The sequence below is a fragment of the Emys orbicularis genome, chromosome 23, assembly GCF_028017835.1.
Source record: "Emys orbicularis isolate rEmyOrb1 chromosome 23, rEmyOrb1.hap1, whole genome shotgun sequence".
NCBI classification, from domain to species: domain Eukaryota; kingdom Metazoa; phylum Chordata; order Testudines; family Emydidae; genus Emys; species Emys orbicularis.
In genome coordinates, this window is record NC_088705.1 from 7,323,596 (window position 1) to 7,344,984 (window position 21,389).

At 43.3% G+C, this 21,389-nt stretch overlaps 1 protein-coding gene across 1 annotated transcript; it reads left to right on the forward strand.

Annotated features, from left to right (window-relative positions):
- The first annotated feature begins 10,576 nt into the window (after nucleotides 1-10,576).
- LOC135893851 (zinc finger and BTB domain-containing protein 8A-like) lies at nucleotides 10,577-15,713 on the forward strand. The gene is made up of 3 exons (XM_065421807.1): nucleotides 10,577-11,412; nucleotides 13,808-13,994; nucleotides 15,387-15,713. Exons 1-3 carry the CDS (start codon nucleotides 10,577-10,579, stop codon nucleotides 15,711-15,713), a joined length of 1,350 nt encoding a protein of 449 aa, XP_065277879.1.
- The last annotated feature ends 5,676 nt before the right edge of the window (nucleotides 15,714-21,389 follow it).

The following is a 21,389-nucleotide window of genomic DNA, read 5'->3' on the forward strand; positions in this document are numbered from 1 at the left end:
GTGATTTCAACAGGTAAACATGTTTTGTATTTTAAAGTATCAGTTTTATACTTGCCTTTAATTTGATTTATTGTTCACATATTTTTGTACTGCAAAACAGGGTATACAGAAGTGCCTGACATTCTTTATCATTCATCATTTTACATACTTTATCATGTTCCCTCGGTTCCTTTTCTAAATGTAAATGGTCCTAATTTTTTTAAACATCTCCTCTCATGAAAACCTTTTGCTTCTAATCACTTTCTTTGCATGTTAAGTAGGAATGTCATACAACTCTTCTCCAGAAGCCCCCTCTCTTTATGCCCAGGGGGAAAAAAACATAGCCCTGGCTGAGGGAATTTTAATGGAAATGGGGCTGATATCCTGCTGGCTTCATAGGACTGTTCAATACAAAAAGTAACCTGTCTGGCCAAAAAAAAAAAATAATAGAGATATATATCTATATCTATCTCTATCTCTTGTAATACTCTCTTCTTGGTACTCTGCCAGACCACAGATAAGTCAGCTGACTTCCTGCACCGCTAAATACCTTGAGAAGGCTGCTCATAATTGTTGAATTAACTTCCTCTCTTGTCAAGGACATGACTGGGACGTGGGCGGTCGTGCCTAATGGTCAGAGCTATGGGGGTAGCCAGGCCTGGAGGTTAGAATGGAGCCAAGTTGGAGTCAAGACTCAGGGCCACGGGACATGTAGGGGGAAGAGGCAAAGGCAGAGCCAATGGGTGAGCCGGAGACTTGGTCAGGAAGCGGACCCAGACTTGTCAAGGATGGAAGAGAGCAGGCACAGGAAACAGGACCAAGCGCAGCTGCAGTTAGGGAATGTGCTGAGCCGTCAGCAGGCTCTGGCTGTTGCTGGGTTAAATAGTAATTAGCTCTACCCCTCCATCAATTAGGTAGTCTGAGGATCAGCTGTGTCCAGTGTGGTGGTAGGAGACTGTCCCTGCTGAAACTGGCTCCCTGACAGTACTTCCCCCACCCAAGGTGCTTTCCAAGGGTCTGAGGGCCTGGTCTTTCTGGCTACTCGCCTTTCACCAGGAGTATGAGCTCCGGAGCATGGACATTCCCTTCTGGTTCCCAAGATTGTTCTTTGTGGCCATAATCTTCCCACTCCACCAGGTAGTGAAGTCAACCTCAGATTCGCTTAGAATCCAGCATTTCTCAGACTTTGTATTCAGCCTGACGCTGAACCTCCATGGGAGAGGGTAGTGGAGTGGAGCAGCCAGGGAAAAGATTTTCTGTGTAAGGTTTCAGGGGGTCATGTGAAAAACTAGGTTGACTTTCAGAGATTTGGGCAGCTGGCTTCGGCATGCTACCCAGTTGATTTGTTCAGTAATCTTGAATAGACCCACGTACTGACAGTCTAATTTGGCATATGGGCAGGAGGATTTGAGATTTTAGCAGACAGATTTGATTTCCCCACAGTAAGTGTTGGTGCAACTTGGTGGCTTTGGTTAGCATGACGTTTATAATGTTTCCTTGGCAGCTTCCAGATGCTTTGTAAGTTCCTGGAGAACTTGGTGAAAGTGGATAATGAGATCTGTTGCAGCGGGAACTTGAGTCTGCAGGAGTGACTAGATTGAGATGAGGGTGAAAACTAATGGGTATAAAATTGACTGTGTTTGATGGAGTTACAGCGAATTTGGCATATGGCAGGAAAGTGACCCAGTCTTCTTGGTGGTCGTTAAGGAAGCATCAACAGTATTGCTTGAGGATTTGATTTACCTGCTCCATCTGCCTGTTGGTCTGCAGGTGGTAGGCTGAGTAGATGAAGAGTTCAATTCCAGGAGTTTAGAGTTTGCACTAGAACCGGCAAGTGAATTGTGGACCCTGATCAGATACTATTCTAGTTGGCAATCTGTGGAGATGAAAAACATGGTTTAGGAAAAGGGAGGCTGTTTCCTCAGCAGTGGAGAGAGTGCAAAGAAAGTGTGCCATCTTAGTGAAAAGATCAACTACAACCAGGATGATGGTGTAACCTTGGGAGCGAGGTTGTTCTACAATGAAGTTCAACAAGACCACACACCAGGGCTGAGGTGGGGTGGGCAGAAGCACGAGTAGAACAAGCAGTTTAGCACGTGGGCACTTGCTCGGAAAGCACAGGTTGAAGGAGCTGGCTTCCCCCCCCTCAACATCACGACTCACCCCGGCCATCAGAAACTTCATACCACCAAGTTCGGAGACTTATGGAAGCCAAAATGGCCAGCCACTGGTATATCCTAGCAAATTCTCAATACTTCAAGTCTGGGTTGACCTGGAATGTAAAAGCACTTCGCATGATAAACAGTAGACCATCGTGCAAATGGAAATCTGAGTTGAGCAGGGTGTCAGAGGTATCAAGCCTCTGACAGATTTTGGCCACTTGCTGTTTTTTTGGGAGTAGTGTCTGAATAAGGGACAGCAAATCCTGGGCTGTGGTTCCATAAAATTAGCTGATCGTTGCATAGTGGCTCAGGAAGCAGTGTTCAGTTCGGCATATTCGTCCTTGCGGGAAAGGGCATCTGCTTTCCCATTTTGTGACCCAGGGTGGTAGGTAATGAGGAAATCAACCTGGTAAAGAAAAGTGGCCAACGGATCTTCCATTGATTAAGATTATGGGCCATTCAAAGAACTTAGAGTAAGGACCTGGACTGGGTACCAACCCCGCTCCAAAAGATATCTCCATTCTTCGAATGCAGTTTTGATTGTGAGCAGCAAATTGTTCCAGATACCATAGTCTTCTCAGCAGTGGTTAGTTTACAGGAATGATATACACAAGGATGGAGTCGGTTATGTGGGCCTGCATTTTGCAAAAGTACAGCCCTGATTGCAAAGTTTGAGGTATCTGCTTCGACAGTGAAAGGTTTGGCAGAGTCTGAACACACAAGAACAGGAGCTGAAGTGAAACCTTTATTTAGCTGATTGAAGGCTGATTATCTCTCGGCCAACCAGACAAAACAAAACCGTTTTTGGAGGAGTGCAGTTACCATTGACGCTAGCTGGGAGAAGCCTTTCAAGAAGTGCCAACAAAAATTGGCAAATCCAAGAAATTGCTAAACTTCTTTGACATCCTTTTGGGGCATTCCACATAGTGATGGCAGACACTTTCCATGGGTCCATTGTTAGGTCCCCTGGAGAAATTATGTAACTGAGGAACTTGTTAGTGTCCTTGTCAAATTCACATTTCTTCAGTTTGGCATAGAAGTCATTCTAGTGAAGTCTGACAAGGACAAGGCAAATGTGTTGCTCATGTAGCTTCTGGTTTTTGGAGAAGAACAAAAATCAAACCAGCACATCCCAGAAAATTTTGTTCACAAAATGCTGAAATGTAGCGAGAGTGTTACACAGCCCAAATGGCATATCTAAGTACTCAAAATGTCCATATTAAGTGTGGAATGCTGTCTTCCATCGAGCATTGGCCACTAAGTGCCAAAATTCCACAGCAAACCTGGTGACTGGCCTATTGACCTGGCGTACGTTCTGAAGCACACTTTTGGAAGAGCAGGGACAATACAGGTCATCGAAAACAATCACCAGGGCTTGGATAAATTCCTCAAGTTGCTTCAGCAGGGTGCTGGAAGTCTCCAAGAGAGGGAGGATGCCCAAGCCAGGGCCTCCCTGATTAACAGGGTGATAAGCCCCACTCGTACCTGGTCAGTGGGAAATGACAGGGGTCATAGCATGACCAGGAGCCAGCATTGACTCAGGAAGCTTCAAAAATTAATGCGGTCACCAGCGGCAATCTTTGGTTCACAAGGCACCTGGGCCCCAGGTAGCAAGATCTGTGCCTGCATGGCCATGATCTTAGTCTACAACCTCTGCAAGGTGTCCATTACCTCTCTCAGGAAGAGGGAGGCCCTAATGGAGTTCAACCTCACAGCGGAGCCCAGTCTTTGGTCTCTCTCTCTTTTGGGCTTCTCACACTCTCAAGGACACAGCTGGGACATGGGGGGGTCAGGCCTAATAGTCAGAGCCCTGGGGGAAGCTAGTCTGGAGTTTAGAGCAAAGCGGAGCTGGAGTCAAGAATTGGGGCCATGGGACATGTGGGTGCAGAGTTGAAAGCAGAGGGTCAGAACCAGGGATCAGATGCCAAATGCCAGAGCCAAGGGGTGAGCTGGAGACTTGGTCAGGAAGCGAAGCCAGAGGTCAGAACCACAGGTGTCCAGGATGAAGAAGGGTAGGGGCTGAACTGGGCACAAGAGCAGGTACAGGAAGCACTGTAGGCAGGGAATGCATTGAGCAGCCCGTGGTTAAACAATAGGTAAGTCTGCCCCTCCATCAGTCAAGAAGTTCTATCAATCAGGCAGCCCCTGTCAGGATCAGCTGTGTCCAGTATGTTACTAGGAGACTGCCGGGACTGCAGCTGGCTCCCTACTACTAACTCCTACACCCACTCCAATTGGGTGTCTGTCCTCTTCACTCAAACTGCTTTCACCAAAGTCTCCATGGACCTCATCCTGAGCAATTCTCCATGATGCTGTTTCAACTTGATCTTTTCCGTTCCCTTTTGATACTGTTAATCGCTTCCTTCTCATGGACATTCTATCCTTCACTGGTTTTCATAATACCATCCTCCCCTGGTTTTCTTCCTACTTTTTGACCAATCCTTCAGCATCTGTTTCAGCAGATCCTCTTCCTTCCCCCTACTGCCCTCTATGGAGGACCCCCATGGATTTGTCCTGAGCCCCCTCTTCTTTTTCACCTACACCTTGTCATTGGGAGACCTCATCTATTCTTCTGTATGCGGATTACTCTGTTCTAGTGTGGAGAAATAGACTCTTCTTCCTCTGTTCAATCTCTCATCACTCACTGGCATTTCATTATAGGTGGCCTGCACTCCTTTCAAACTTCATTGCCAAAACTGAATTCTAAACCTTTTCTCCACCCCCCCATCTCCATTCCTGATCAATACCTCAATTCTTCCTGTCACCTAATCTGCAATCTCCAGGTCACCTTTGATTTTTTTCCCCCCACCGTCTTTCTCCCTGCACATACAGTCCATAGCCAAGTCTGTCACTAAAATTCTGTCTTTCCTATCTCAGCAGCCAAATCACTTGTCCATGCCCTAGAATTTGAAGAAAAGATTGGGGAACATGAACACCAACCACAGGAGGAACTAGACAGTGAGCCTCCCTCTGACGTCTTAAAAGTGTATCCTACTTAAAGAGTGAGACATATAGAAATCAATGCAATGAATGGTGATTTAGTAGGTTAATGGACATTTTCCACATAATTCTCAGTGGAAAAAATTGTAAGTAAGACCAATGGTAAGACTACAAGCCTACTGTTTTCTCACACATCCCATTGTCCTCTATATATCCTATCACTTTTTATAAAGGCTAGACACACACCATGTTTCAGGGCATGCCCCAATTGCTAAATGATTAGTTAGGAAGAAGCTTCAGCTTTGAGCATTTTATTTCATAATTGTTCACAACAGGGTTTCTTGCTCCATCCTCTGAAGCATTTGGTGATGCTGCTCACTTTCGGTGATGCTGCTCACTTTCAGTGAGCAGACTGTGTGACAAAGCTCTGTCCTTGTCTCCATAGGTCCTGCGTTTCCTGACGGATTTCGCTAGCCTCAGAGGCTCACTGTGACCCTCCACTTAACCCTTCTCTCTCTCTCGAGACAAGGGTCACAGTCTACTGAGCCATTTTCATCATAAGCCAGCAAGGAAGGGGAGGAGAAGCTATCCTCCCTTGCACAGTCTCTGTTGTCGCAGTCTGGTGATTAATCAGGGGGACAAAGGGGGGGAACCTGGGCCCATCCTCTACTCCAGGCTCCAGCCCAGGGACCCTAATAGTATCAGCTACAGTAGCTGACCTTTTAGGAACAGGACACGTACAATTCCCTGGGCTATTTCCCCACAGCAGCCCCCACTTCCTCAAGCTCTACTTCACCCTTACCTCAGGGCCTCCTTCCTTGTGCCTGCATGTGTACAGCTCAGTCTTTCCAATGGCACAACCTCCTCCCACAGCTCCTGGCATGCACGCCCACCTGACTAACTGGGAGGCTTTTAACTGAGTTTCAGCCAGCCCCTGATTGGCTTCAGGTGTCCCAATCAATCTAGCATCCTCCCTGCCTTCTGGAAAGCTCTTAATTGGCCCCAGGTGTCTTAATTGACCTGGCGCAGCTGCCATTTACTTATCCTGGTACCAGGGATTTGTTTAACCTGGGGCTAATATATCTGTCTCCCACTACTTTTCTATAGCCATCTGGCCTTGCCCTGTCACAACGGATTATCTATTGGTGAGAGTCAGTATGCTAATTCCTATTTTCCTCTGTCTCCCTATTTCTCCACATCTCTCTCTCCTTTCTTGGCATGATCGCAACCACGGTCACACAGGAGTACTAATTTGGAGCATCTTGCAGTATGCACTGAGCAGGATCATGCTATTTGAACTATTTGTACAGTAGCTATGGTTCACAAGCAGGCTGGATGTTAAATCTATAACAGTCTCAACATCTGAAGATCTTCTAGTATGAAGATCTCAGCTTCATTGTTTCCAGGACACCACTTACAAAATATGTTAGAAAGCAAATGCAGAATAGAGCCTTCATAATAATTGTTTTCACCTAGCCTCAGAAGAGATGTTTGTTCTTGATTTTTCTTATCAACAAGAAACTGTCATCATTCTAAGTAATGAACATACTTTGGACTTACACAACCTTTCAACAGAGTGTTTCAGGAATTGTTATGTAACTAACATCCTTCGATTCCAATCAGATTAATAGTTCCACAAAGGGTAACTTACTTAAATTGACTTTTAAAGATGAGTTGCAAAAAAACAAAACCTGACACGAACTGAATAGAGTGATATGCTGAATTCCTTACATACTAAGGATAAGAGGAATGTTCAGCAAAGTTATTTTGAATGCATCAGCTGCCCAGAAGCTGCATATTATTATTCCTTCTCTTCTACAATGAGCTGAGGGGTGAAAACATTATCTATTATACCTGCTATATAAGCTCACTGAAAGAGAGGCCTTTTCCAGACTAGGAGAAAAAGGTGCTTTTTCAATCAAGTTAGCTCAGTCAAGCTATCTTAACTCTATTGAAAACCCCACTTAATACTGTTTTCCCTTTGCACTGAGCAGTTAGCCAAAATTCAGGGACTTGCAGAGTTGTTTTAGGATCAGAAATTGGTGATATGAGTCAGATACAAGCCTTTATGTACTTTTTTTGCAAAACAATATTACACTATGTCTTGTTTCCCTGAACACACTAACAAACCACAGCAGGCAGTTTCTTTTCTCAGAAATCCCCAAGTCTGCCATTCCAGTGAGTACTGTCCCCAAGAAACCATGTCCCCCTGCTTCCATTCAGGGTCATACTTGCAACTCCTTATCCTCTCTGGCTTTTTGTCTCCAACACACACTACCTGCAGCTGATATCCTCACCTAGATTCTGCATTTGCAACCAGGGTTAGCACACTATACAAATTAGCCCCAAATCCTGTAGCTATTCTTACGACCTAAAAGGGCTTGATTGTCCCATCCTCCTTTTGAGCTTGAAAATGCTTGGCACACCCATTAGCTTCAGGGAGGTCTGAGATGGCCTATAGACCCAAGACTCCTCCACGGGTAGCCATTAACACCTTTCAGCATAATATGAATATAGGTTTTAATATTTAGGCTCTATCTTGACCTGCAAAAAATCACTGTAAAGGTGTCAGACTGTATCTATGTTGGTATTAAGTGGGGTTTTCAATTGATTTAAACTCGCTCAATTAAGCTAACTTAATTCGGGGGGGGGGTACCTTTTTCTCCTAATCCAGACAAGGCCACAAATAAGCATCAGAGAAGTTAAGTGATGGACTGTGGGGTTTATTTAATATGTGTAATGAGTTTGATGACTAAATTGGGGTACAACAAAATAAGGTAACTAAAACCATTTGGCTTCAGTGGACTCCTGGGGTCAGACAACAGTAACACATTGCATGATTTTGTTCTACATACAGTAGGAGGCAGATGTGTGATTTGACCATTTTAAAAAGAAATGTAAATTATACATCGAGTGCCCAAATAGTTTATTTTGTGTATCTTTCATTGTTTATAAACAAATGATCTAAAAGACAGTTGTCAGTACAGTACTTAAATACTTTTCAAACAAACTATAACAGATTATAGGGATTCCAGCTGAGATGAAGCATTAAAAAGGAAATCAGGTGTCAATTTCTTAATGTATATAGAATATCTCAGGAATGATCAAGGAAGATGGGCAGAGAACTACTTCTACTACTGGAACACTACAAAAGAAGGGCCACATGATCTGAGTACCCATTTGCTAAACCAAAATTATGGACAGAATGAAAATGATCTTTTTATAATTCTAGCAAGAAGTGTACAGCTGTGAACCTGAAACTTCCAAATCTCATCTACTAAATTGTGTTTCAATACACTCTCTTCCCTCCCCCTGTATTTCCATTAAGACTTTTTAGGTCATTATTTTATACAGTGCATGCATGTCAATTGTCCATACTTATGCCAGAACTAATTGTTATGCTAATAAGTAGCATATTATGTGTCTAAGAACTGTTTCCAGTATTGTTTTTTTTTAAAAGAAAAGAAATACCCAAAATCAAACTAGCACTATCTTTTTCTATGCAAATAGTGACACATGAAATACAAAGTAAGAAGGCTTATTCTTACATCACGGTTTTTGTGTTTTTTTTAAATCGGGGACAAGATGGGGCAGGGAGCCCTTTATGAGCCACGAAGAACGCTGTAAGGGAGTGGGAGGACAAAGACACAAACCGTATAACGTCCGTCTCGATCCATCTTGTTGCACTAAAAATGCAAATACTGAAAGGGGGTTGACAGCAGCCTTCCGCCACGATCTTGTTAGCTAATTGATAAGGGACACCCCACACCAATGGCTTGACTTGACAATTAAGGCTGCAGCTAAATGCTTTTGGGAGGAAGAGGGAGAAGCGACCTCCTACTTCCGCTTTAGTTCTGCTACTGGTTTCACATGCCCCTCGTTGAATGCAAGGCTTCCTCCTTTACAAAAATGAGAACTAGAGAAACCTGTATTCGACCCGTACACTCTCCCAACCCAAGACACCCCTGGATATTTGAAATGTTCACACTGTTAAACAATGACCGTGCTCAGTTTATTGCGGGAAACAGTGAACTAGGCTTCTTGGGGAGATTGCGGGTGCGGGGAGAGGGAAACAGCGCAGAGCAAGGTGAGCTCAACCTGAGCCAACAGAGGAAGTTGCTGGGTTGTGTGCCTGCTGCAATCGGTGCGTTGCCCCTTTAATTGTGTCCCCAGCCCTCGGGCGTCTCTGACCAACGCCCACGTCAGCAAATACTTTTTGTTTCTGTCGCGTTCGGCCTTGCGTGCGGGACCCGCAAAATTGCGTTAAAGTGACCAAGAGCCCCAGCCTAGAGTCCGGGGAATCCCAAACCGACCTCCAGCTCCTCCCCGGCTAGGCAGCAGCAGCAGCCGGTAAGTGGCGGCTCCGGCGCTGGGGGCTGAACTGGCCCCAGCCCGGACAGCGGCTGGCTCTGCGGACCCGAAGCGGGCGGGCGGGCGCTCCCAGCCCCAGCCGCTCTCCGGAGCCGAGCTTCAGCCCCGAGCGAGCCGCGCTCGCAGGGAGACCCAAGCGGGCGCCATTTGTAGCCCGGGCGCTAATGGAAAGGGCCGGGACTGGCAACAAAGGGCTGGTTGGGAGCGGGAGCGCGGCGGCGAGTGCGGGGCGAGAGAGGCGGCGAGGCCGCTGCGAAGGGGGAAGGAGACACGCGTGTAAAACGCAGGAAGCTGGAGGCCAGGCAGGGGCTGCTCGGGCCGCGGTGGGCGGCAGGTCCCGGGCGGAGCCGCACACGGGAGGCTGCGGACAGCGGCGCTGGAGCTCCGGGGATGGGGCAGCCCCGTCCCAAGCCGCCTGGCGCGGTGGCCTGATCACGGGCACTGATGCTTCGCCCACTTAGGAGACAGCCGGGCGACAGCTCCTGCCGTGAGCTGGGATTTCTCGTATCCGGAGCCCGCCCGCACCGATCTCAGAGCGGGCGTCCCTGGCTCCCAGTGCTGGAAGGGCCAATTCAGACTGGGCGTGCGGGTGATTGACAGCGTCCTCCGCCAATGCCGTCGTGTTGGCGCAGGGGCGGTAGTTTCTGTGTCCGCTGAGATTTGTGCGGGAGGCACCGGCTTCCCTCTGCCGTCCTGGTCCTTCTGCGCAGAGGATGTAATCGTGCACAAAGGTACCCGGTGACCTTATCTCAGGCAGGAACACTAGTGAACCGTAACCCTCACAGCTGTTAAAAGGAGGGTTCTTCTTTCCCGTTGCTGAATCTGTCACGGGTTTTTGAAAGTTTTCACTGAGTTTTGCTCAGTTTTAGGATATAAATGCACTGAGCTGGAGCATCCAACTGAGGCATCTCATCTGCTCTATCAAAATAGTCTCGCTTCTCTCTCCCTTATGCTAATGCGGGCTGATCCTTTGGGGGGAAAAAGACTATATAGTCTCATTGTATCCTTTTATTAAAGAAAAATGTTTTTGAAATTGTTCAGCAACTTTGATTTCTATGTAGCATGTCAAGATTGTAATTATTCTTTATTGTAGAGCAACGCTTCCTGTTTACCTTCTTTTTGGAATGGAGATTTCTTCCCATCAATTTCATCTCCTTCAGCAACTAAATGAGCAGCGCAAGCAAGACTTATTCTGTGACTGCAGTATCCTAGTTGAGGGGAAGGTCTTCAAAGCACACAGAAATGTGCTGTTTGCCAGTAGTGGTTATTTCAAAATGCTCCTTTCCCAAAGCTCAGAGACTAGTCAGCCAACCACAGCTACTTTTGAGGTCTTCTCTCCTGATACCTTCACAGTTATTCTGGACTTTGTATATTCAGGAAAACTGTCTCTCACTGGTCAAAATGTGATTGAAGTAATGTCAGCTGCTAGTTATCTGCAGATGACAGATATTCTTAGTGTATGTAAGACATTCATTAAATCCTCACTGGAGATTAATGAAAAAGAGAAGGATCACTACTTCGCCCTCTCAGCCAAAAGGGTCAACAGTAGATTTGACTGCCCACCTTTTTATAGATCACGAAGGAAAGTTAAAAGCAACCCCATCAGTTCTCACTTAATTCCAGATCAAAAGGCAGGCATGGTGAATGAATATTCCTGGGCCAATAACAGGAACCACTCATCTTCACAAATGAATGTCCAACTGCAAGAAACACAATTATCCAAAAGAGGCCAAAAGCTTGGCTCAGTGAAAAAGCGCCAAAGGCGTCTAGGACTGTCACAGTCCCATGACTTTCTGAAATATAAATCAAACAAACCTGATGAGGCCAGTGGAAGTTGCAGTGCTTCAGAGACTAACCCCATTTCTCATTCCAAAGAGCAAATTCAGTTTGACACGGAGAACAACACTGCTCATACTGGGTACCGATGTGATCAAGAATCAAAGGTGATACCAAAGAAATGGTCTGTTGCTCAGCTGGAACAAGAACTTTCAAGAACTTCCCCTGTGTATATGGATTTAAAAGCAGATGAACTGTATACCTCTGTGCCCACGATTCTAGGTGTAATGGGTGGTTGGAATGAAGGTAAGAGAAGATATTTTATAAGGTGTTTGTCTTCACACTTTTCTCAGGGTTCTCTTGGAAAAGATCCTGGGTGTCTGCAAAACCTTGGAAAGACACAATCATGTGTATATGCCCAAACTTCAAGCTTCATTACACTTTCTTAATTCAGTATAACCCCTAAAGAATAAGGAGAGAGAAGCAATATAGTCTAGTGGGTGGACATCTAGACTCCGAGCCGGAAGACTTGAGCTAGATCCTCAGCTGGTGTGACTTCCATGGAGCTATGAGACATTTTACACCAGGCTGAGGATCTGAGCTCTAGTTTCTACTCCTGGTTCTACCACTGATCTGCTGTGACACCTCAGGTAAGTTACTTCATCTCTTTGTCCTTCCCCTCTTCCTCCCCGGCTTTATCTGTCTTGTTTATTTAGATAGTTCCTGCCCCAAAGAGCTTGCAGTCTTTCATGCTAATGTACCTATAGCACAATGGAGTCCCAACCTCGGTACCACTAGGTGCTACAGTAATAGCTTGTGCATTTAAGTTATTAGACCTAGATCCTTCATATACTTGCACATGAGTAATCTTATTCACTTCAGTGATACTGTTCAGGTGCATAAGTGTTTGCAGGATTGGGTTCAAGGTTTACTGTATGCAATCAATGGTAGAGATATTAAGTACAGTAAAAGAAAGCAATCAGTGTGACCAAAGAAATTAACAGCAATTTGCACTAAGCTAGAATTGCATTATTGATGATCCACACTCTGCCAAATGAAATACTATTAAACATTTGAAGTCTATATTCATTCATATTGCATATATTTAAGAAATTTTGCAATTCACAATAATTTGCTTTTCAATAATTCTGATGGCAAAAGCTACTGAAACCGTTGAAGGTTCAGAAGTGTTCCTCAGTGAGTTACACTGCAGGAAATGTCTTAAACATTAGTAAAATAAGGAGTACCCAATGGGAGAGGGAAGAGAAGAGTTCTGTATATTCATGTGTACAATACTGAAAATATTCACAGATTAAGGGGAAACAAAACAAGTTCGTTTAAAAAACAACAATAGGGTCCTTATGACTAAAAGTCCATATTAACTGCTGTGGCTGTAAGATCGCTGTGACAGACTTAAATCTGCTTAGATCTGAGTCACAGCTGTGCCTAAAGGAAATTTAGAAAACTGCTTAGTATAGTTTAGTAGTAGCATGGTGCACCATCACAAGTAAGAACCAGACTGTAGTCTTGGGTTTAGCCTTTTCCTGAATTGGCATGGATTGCCATTACTCCCAAGTGAGAAGCACCACATTAGCCATTTAGCTGCTTCTGTCTTGAATGTCAGGCAGATCCCCTCTCCATGTAAGGCAGAGAGGGAATTGAATGTGAGTCTCCCACATCTCACAAGTGCTCTCGCCACTGGGGTAAAAGTTATGATAGTTATCTTTCCTCCCACCCCCAGGAACTATTTGGTGAATTCATGTCAAATACCTGAATAATTTCAGGTTGACAAGCTACATTTTTTGACAAACTACTCCTATGAAAAAAATTTGGTCAGCTCTAACTGATAGCAGCCTACTTACTACCTAAGGGATTGCCTCTCTCTCTCCATGCCATACTACAACTGCTGTGGTCATCAAAGGTGCTTTGGCTACACCCTCCCTTCTCTTCCCCCCCCCCCCTATAAAAGAGAAGAAATGTGGTCTCTATGAGGGCTCAGACTTAACTTGCTTCCCCACCCTTGGTCCAAAATAGTCTGAATTTGATGCCTTTCTGGATATACTGCAAAAGACCTCTGTTTAAGAGGATTTTTGGAAAGGCTTAGAATATGCTTTCTTGAGGAACGGAATAGGTGGCTGGCAGAATTCTGTAGAATTTATTTTAATGCTGCTGAGATCTAATTGTATTTTTTTTATACATTACATGAAGGCACCTTGAGTCTTGGAATGATGTCTTTATTTTAAATTAAAAAAATATTCATCTGGTTTCTAAAACATTACCTGAAGCAAGAATCCAATATGTAAGCATCTGAAAATTTATGCATGTTAAGACACCTTCTGTATGGATGTAAATAACCTAGTTTAGGGTCAGTCTGCCTAGGACAGAATCCACTCTCTAAGTCAGTTCACCAAGTATTTGACTTTTTATTAAGTTGGAAAAATTATGCAGTGGGAGAGGAGGAGGGTTGCAGTTGTGGTTTAGGTTCTTTTCTCTCAAGTGACAGATTATAGGAAAAGCTAACTTTGCTTCAACAAATTTGTGTCTAGGGAAGAGACTATTGATGTTTACCTAACAAATAGGATTTTCTCTGTAACAGATGATCTACTTAAGATGAGATTCAAGTGCCCCTTCTGCACCCATACAGTGAAACGGAGAGCAGACATGAAGCGGCATCTTCGATGTCACACAGGGGAACGACCTTATCCGTGTGAGGCATGTGGGAAAAAGTTCACAAGATTAGAGCACCTACGTAGCCATTTCCAAACAGTATGTCATTTGCCTAAAGACTGGTTTTCTCAAAAAATGAAATTTATGTTGGCAACAGCAGTTTGTTATCCAGAACCAGCCCCAGAGAGTCACTCATCTTACTGCTCTTCAGTGGCCTGTATAAAATAATTTAGCAGTCTCACTTGTCTCAGTTTAGGAACTGGACAAGTGTCTACATCACAACACTAACTGTCAAATTTACCATTAAAATTAGCACCTTTGGTGGTAGCGTAACCATGGCTTTTGTGGTAAAGAGATCATAGAGCCTGAACTTCTCTCTCTTGTCCCTAAATGTTAAGCTGGAGGAGGTCTTCTGGAACAGTGAAAAGAAACTTGCACTGTAGCTCCACGTGCTGCACCTGTTATGTGCACAAATAGGACTTTGGTCTCAAAACTTATTCTTCAGTGAAGACAAGTGCCTTTACATGTAAAGTAATAGGATTTCGAAACAACTAACACTAGAACATAGCATTTTCTAAAAAAACCTTAAGCAGTATTTAAAAGAAAGGGCCATAATAAAAAGCACAACAGGTACAGTTTAGAAAAAATGGTCTTCAAATAACTGAGATTGAGTTGTGTTGGAGAACAAAGTAGCCACAAATTGGTAGCAGATAGATTAAAAGCTGGGTTTTTTTGCTACTTAAGAGTTGGAAAATGAGGTTTGAAGTGCTGAAATAATAGCGTGGCATTTATTTCTTTTTTAAAGTATCCCATCTTTATTTGTCTTGGTGCACAGATACACCATGCCTATGTGAATACCTGGAACCAGTTAGTAACTTGGTTTCCAGTTTAAATAAGAAGATGGTTGTACACCTCTACCTTGATACAACACTGTCCTTGGGAGCCAAAACAAACAAACCTTACCGCGTTATAGGTGAAACCGCATAATATCGAACTTGCTTTGATCCACTGGAGTGCACAGCCCCGCCCCCCCGGAGCACTGCTTTATTGCGTTATATCCGAATTAGTGTTATATCGGGTTGCATTATATCAGGGTAGAGGTGTACCACAGAAGCAGTGCATTCTGTCCTAGTTGTGCCTTTTGTTGCATAAACACCTCTGGGTAGAAAAAAAGTTTTCCCCTTATGATACGCAGATATACTTTATTAGTTGTGTAAGACTCTAAGAAACTACAAGATGAAAATTAATCAAAGATAGATGATCCAGTGTACTTGTACTAGAGACTTTATTAAATAAATCAGTACAGATGTGTTGGTTCTTGCTCTAGAAGTCTCATGCTTATAGTCCCCTTTACTTAGTTTTAGGGTGATCTAATGCATTTCTCAGTTTATAAAAATATTACTGTAGATGTTTTCTCAAAGAAAAAAATACAACGTTCTATTAATCCTTCTTTAGATGAAAGCTGATATTTTCCATTTTAAATCTCTATAGATACATCAAGCTGGCAAACTAATCTGCAGAAAGTGTAAGAATCATGTCACCGACCTAACAGGACATGTGGTTCAACAAGGAACAAGGCGCTACAGACTATGTAAGGAATGTCTAGTTGAAGCAGGTATTGACAGCATTCGTGATGACTTAGACGTAGAACATCCTCTTACTATCTCTCTAGGAGACAACATTTCTGGGTGGCACCTGGATGAAGAGCACAGATCAGATGTAGAGATGGAGGATGAACCTGATAAATTTGTCATCCAACAAGTTAATGATGATAGCACAGATGAGACTGAAGAAAAAGTGAAACCAAATCCTAGATAGTTGTATTTGGAGTGAAATCTACTAGTGCTCATCTCATCACTGACTTACTATGTCTTGCCAGTTGAGACAATGATCTACTTAATTAATAGATCCTTTTTAACAATGCTGTATGGGAGCAAAATAAGGCCTACAATCTAATGTGCACATAGTTTCGGACATTCCTTTGTGTCCATAGGAACTTCTTTCCAACTACATTTTTTGCTACAATGTAAAGATCCCTGAAAATTGGCCAGAAACAACTGAATATCTAGAGAGCTATTAACATGACTTATTTTATGGTAAACCAAAGACCACCTCAAAGTTCCTGTTTGAATGAAAGCGTGAACCATTTTCCTTCCTTTATTTCAAAGCCTTTGTTAGAACAAAGTTGTTTGATATTCCAGTAATCTAAAGGTATTTCTTCATAGGTTTAATGTTCTGCCAGCTGCATCAAAGAACTACTGAATCAGTTACTATGGAAACACTTACTAAAGCCAGTAGTTAACATAATACATATTTTCTGTAAATACTGTATTTAACCTATGTACACTTATGAAAAATTTACATTTGATACTTGTAATAAAACTTACAACTAATTAGAATCTGACTAATCTGTTTATTAGAGTAGCATTTTCTCAAATGCTACCCTTTACTAGTTACAAGAAAAAGCATTTGAAAGAATATCTATATAGAGTAGGTTACTGAACAGAACAGATACATTTGGATGGAATGAGTTTGCATCCTCAAATGAACAACATGATTCACATGGAGGGTTTTTAATTTAGACTACCTATAAACAGAGTTGCTTTGACATAAGAATATTAGAAGTGCAATCTTTACAAAGGGTTTATTTTATTTATTTTTTTTAAACAAAGTGTTCAGGACTTGCATTAAACTGCTAACGGGGATTGGTTAAGCATGATAGGGGAGATTTTCAGGCACCTACAATTTAGGAACACAAGTCCTATTTTCAACTGGGCTTATGACATAAATCCTTCATGCATATTTGGAAGTCTTTACTGTGTTCAGTGTAACAAAAAACACAGTATATTAAGTATAGTGACAAGTGAGACTGAGGGCTAAAACATACAAATTTAAAATACAATTTAATTTTAAAATTTTTGTAAACAAATACAGATCATACTTCAAGAATTTGATTTGACTACACAAGGTGAATGGCAGTACAGAATTGAGCCCCTAGTCTACATTGCTGAGCTGTGTGAAAGGCAACTTTCCCTGTTCCTGGATCTGTCTTTTTCATCCTTAAGAACCATCTTTGTAGAATGCTCAATCATGTGGACTCAGCAAAACCTTTAGATCCTAGAAACACTGAATTCTTAGTACTAACTGCTACAACACTTCAAAAGGGAAATGCAAAAAAGAAACACTGGCAGTGGCAAATGGGGGGGCTCATGAGTGGAGAATGTCAGCCTTATGAAGAGAAGCCACAGCTCTCTCCCATACCCAGTTTCTAGTTCTCTTTTCTCCCAACGTAACTGCAGGAGAACAAATGACTTTCATGAGTTATTAAAGGGAAACAAAAGGTTCTTGAACAAGCTTTAAAATAAGAGGCTATAGACTAAGTAGCAATAATGGGCCTGATTCTCTCCTGTATCCCAGCCCCCTTCACACTGCTCCAGTGACCTAAAGTGACAGCAAACCTGGCAGAAATAGCCTTTAGAGAATTACACCCTGCCTGCCCCAGAACAGCTCTGCCACTATTTCCTTATAGCCCCGAGTGTAGGAAATGTCAGGACAGAGATGGAGTGTACCCAGAGCCTATTTGTGCTGTGGTTATCATCAGGCAGTGAATTGCCCCTACGGGGCATGACTATTCTCAGCCTCCAGCTGCAATAGATATGAGATTGCTAAATTTCAACAGGGGCTGAACAGGCCTTCAGACAGTCTAAGAGCTAGTCTACACTAGAAGTGCTGCACTGTGCCACTGTAGCGCATCTGGTGAAGACTCTATGCCAACAGGGGAGAGCTGCTCCCACCTACATAGCACTGTCCACACTGGCACTTAAGTCAGTCAATGTAACTTACACCACTCTTGGGGTAGGAGGGCTTATTCACACCCCTGAGCAACATAAGTTATACCCACATAACCTGTAGCATAGGCAAGCCCTTAGAATATGAGTGCACGTAGAATTTAAACTTGTTTTTGGCATGTCCATTCATTAAGGCCTACATACTTTAAACAAGTATTTAAAATATAAATTGGTTTGTTTCTTACCTACCAAAGTCCAAAGTTTTACCCAGCAAGCGTCACACCTCCTAAAAGCAAAGCATTTTTTTCCATTACTACAACAACAATTTTATATAGTATCTTTTTCTCCATTGTTGATACCTGTTAAAATTAAAAATAACTTCTCTTTGTAACTTTCATTTAACTGTAAAAGTGTTTTGAGAGTATGTTACACTTCCAGAAGAGACTTGAAAATATCTGAAGTTGAGGTGAAGACACATAAGGCTGTTCTGAACCCAAGGAGCTGCAAATGTGGTTCTTACCTACATTAGCAAATTTCTTATCCATTGTTCAGCAAGGGGGCAGCTGCTCCTGTGCTACCAATGCATAGTGCAATATAGACCACATGTATGCATATTTTTAAAAAACGGTATCATCAAATACCAAAGTGGCTAGATTTTATGGAGGGGCAGAGGAGACCAGTGCTAAGATAAGTGAATAAAGGGGAGAGAAAGATAAAGCATGTGAGGTTCAGAGTAAATCAGTAGAAGGCTTTGAAATCAGGATCCAAATTAGTCAATGGGGTAATTTCATTGCAGTAAGTAGATGGAGTTACTTCATGGATGAGTGGGGCCTCAGAGGACATTTTTTCCCCATTATGCACTGAAACAGATGATCTAGTAGTATCTGTGAGGAGTATGGAGTTACACTTGTTTTAATGTATGAGAAAGTAGACCGAAGCATTCTGCACAAGCTGAAATCTATTAATCAAACCTATAGTATCTGTAAATGCATGAACCATGCTCTTTTCAAATATGCAGCCTTCCCAAAAGGTAATGGATATATTTAAAAATAAATATGGAATACAATTAAAAGTATGCCCCAAAATAAAAAAAAGTGAGACACCTATTTATGTTTGTAGACACATTATGCTTTCTCTAGTCTGAGCAGGAAACTTCTATTCTCCCTCCCCCCCCCCCCCTCAAATAGAGCATTCCTTTTGCATCTAAACTATTTTTAAAAAGTTTACTCACATTTTTAACTACCAGATTGTAGATGTAAATATGTATCTAACAAAATGAAACATGTGTAGTCATTTGTCATTAATAAAATCAACTACTTTTATTTTAAAATAGTGACTTTTCATAGCTTTCAATTCTTTACAGATAATACACTGACAAAAGATTTTTTTAAAAAATTATTGCTATATTGTACTGTATACATATTTGAATTCCTTTCAAATGTATTTTAATAAATATGGCATTATGAGTGAAATATAAATGGGGAAAAAGATGGTCCTATAATATTAAAAAGATAAACAAATGTCAAATTTCACCCACAAGCACAAGCCCTTCATCTGCAGAGGAGCCACATATGCAGCAATGAGGTCAGCACTTTCCACCCCAACCCCACACACCCCAACCCCATCCCACCACCACACACTATAAAAATTGTTCCAGCAGCACTGGCCTCACCTCCACCTCCCTCATTCTCACCTCTAGCCCCATCACAGGCCAGCCCTTGCCACCCTGCCTCCTCTATCCCCTCAGGAAGGGCCCCCAACCTCCCCTACAGGGCCTTCCGCTCACGCTTCACTGCTGCTGCCCCTTTAGCTTTCGGGACCACGCTACCCCCCTCATGCCAAAAATCGACCCCACATGCCACAGCCAGCCCCACCTGAAACTCCTTCACGCGCCAACGGGAACTGAACCGGACCTGCCCGAGGTTGCTCTCGTGACAGAATCCCAACTTGAAGCACCATTGGCTGAATACAGCCACCTGACAGCCAATGGGAAGTTGGGCTAACTAGATTAATCTGACTGATTGACAGCCACTTGGTCCAATAGAACTCCTTCCTGATGAGATGCCTTGAGTGGGCGGGACCTGACCCGGCACTCAAACAGCTCTGTGGAGTAAACAAAGCTTCACAGAGCTTCCCGCTGGCCCCATGTCAACTCCACGCTGCTACTGGCTGAACAAATCGGCGGACCATTTTTGCCCAATGGGGCGATGAGTTGCCACGAGGGACAGGGGCTGGCTTGGGCGGGAGATTGTCCCTGTTCACGCCTTGGCCTTCAGACAGGTGTCTTTTGGTTCCACTCTTACGCTATAAACCCTCCCGACCAACCCGCTCTCTGGCTCCACCCCACCAGCCAGCATTGGCCTAGCAGTGTCCAGCTAAGGCCCAGCTTCCCTCACAGCCCAGGCTAGTTTCCCCTTCCCTTCCCTTCCCCCCCCCATTGTACACTATTACACACCCACCTCACTCATGATCATCAGTTCAACTAGTTGTCAGGCTCGCATGCGTTTACCCCCTCCACCCCTCCCAGACAAACAGGACATCACCCCGCTGCAGCCAGCTCTGGGGTGAAGGGCAGCAGACAGCCAACACAACTGTACATCTTGCAACAGCCTGAGAGAGGGGTAGTTTAGCCAATATGTCATTGCCCACATGTAACAGATGCAGAGGGTCAACTGGAGAGAGAGGGAAGGAAATTGGTGGTGGTATTTTCCCTACTCCACCTACAAAACTAACCCTACCACTCTGTCTTACCTCCAGGAGATGCTGCTCTCAGATTGTTATAACACCTGCACAATTAGGTCAACTTTATTTTGCACTATACATACAACTAAACTGAAGAGATTTTTAAATGGACACATGCACAGTAACATGATTGTAAGAAAACTCATTCCTCCCTTTAAGTCAGTCTTAAGTGAAACATTTTAAAAGAAAGCTGCTTAAAGTGGGCAGCCCTTTCTACACTTTGTAATTGTTTTCTCAAAATACAATGGAAGAATGGAAGGGTACTGAACACAATATTAACCTTTCCTAGTTATAGTACGATAGACGCTTCCTTTTTGAGGTAGTGGGCAGTTTGGTTCGTTAGGGTGACAATGTCCCAATTTTATAGGGACAGTCCCGATGGTTGGGGCTTTGTCTTATATAGGCAACTATTACCGCCAACCCCCGTCCCAATTTTTCACACTTGCTGTCAGGTTACCCTAGTTCTGAACGTGCTATACTGAGCCAAACTTAGAGACAGCTGCAGAAGAGATGTTACTGATACCAGTCTGTGATTTGCTCCTTCCCTTTTCAAAGGTCCCAGCCCTTATGCTGATAAAGGAGAGCTCGTAAGCGGTCATTAAAAAAAAAAAAAAAAAAATGCTAATTGTCTCGTATGGATCCCTATATGCAGTAATGTTCAAACAGCAAAGGACCATCACTCGCACAGTTAATTTGTATACTACTGTGAAAGATATAGGTCCCAATTCTAGTTTGCCCTAAAGCTCCTTTCACACAGCTCTGGCAGAGTTGCTGCAAATAAAATTTACTCACACCTGCCCTCCAAAAAACTCCACGTGCTGTAGTTATTCTTTTTCTCCTCCCCACTACCATACCCACAACCATCCCTTGCTGGTAAAGGCCAACCCAAAATATATCTTAGCATTTAAAGAAAGGCAAAGGAACCTCCCACACTGTTTACATGCAAGGGCTCAGAACTGTGTAG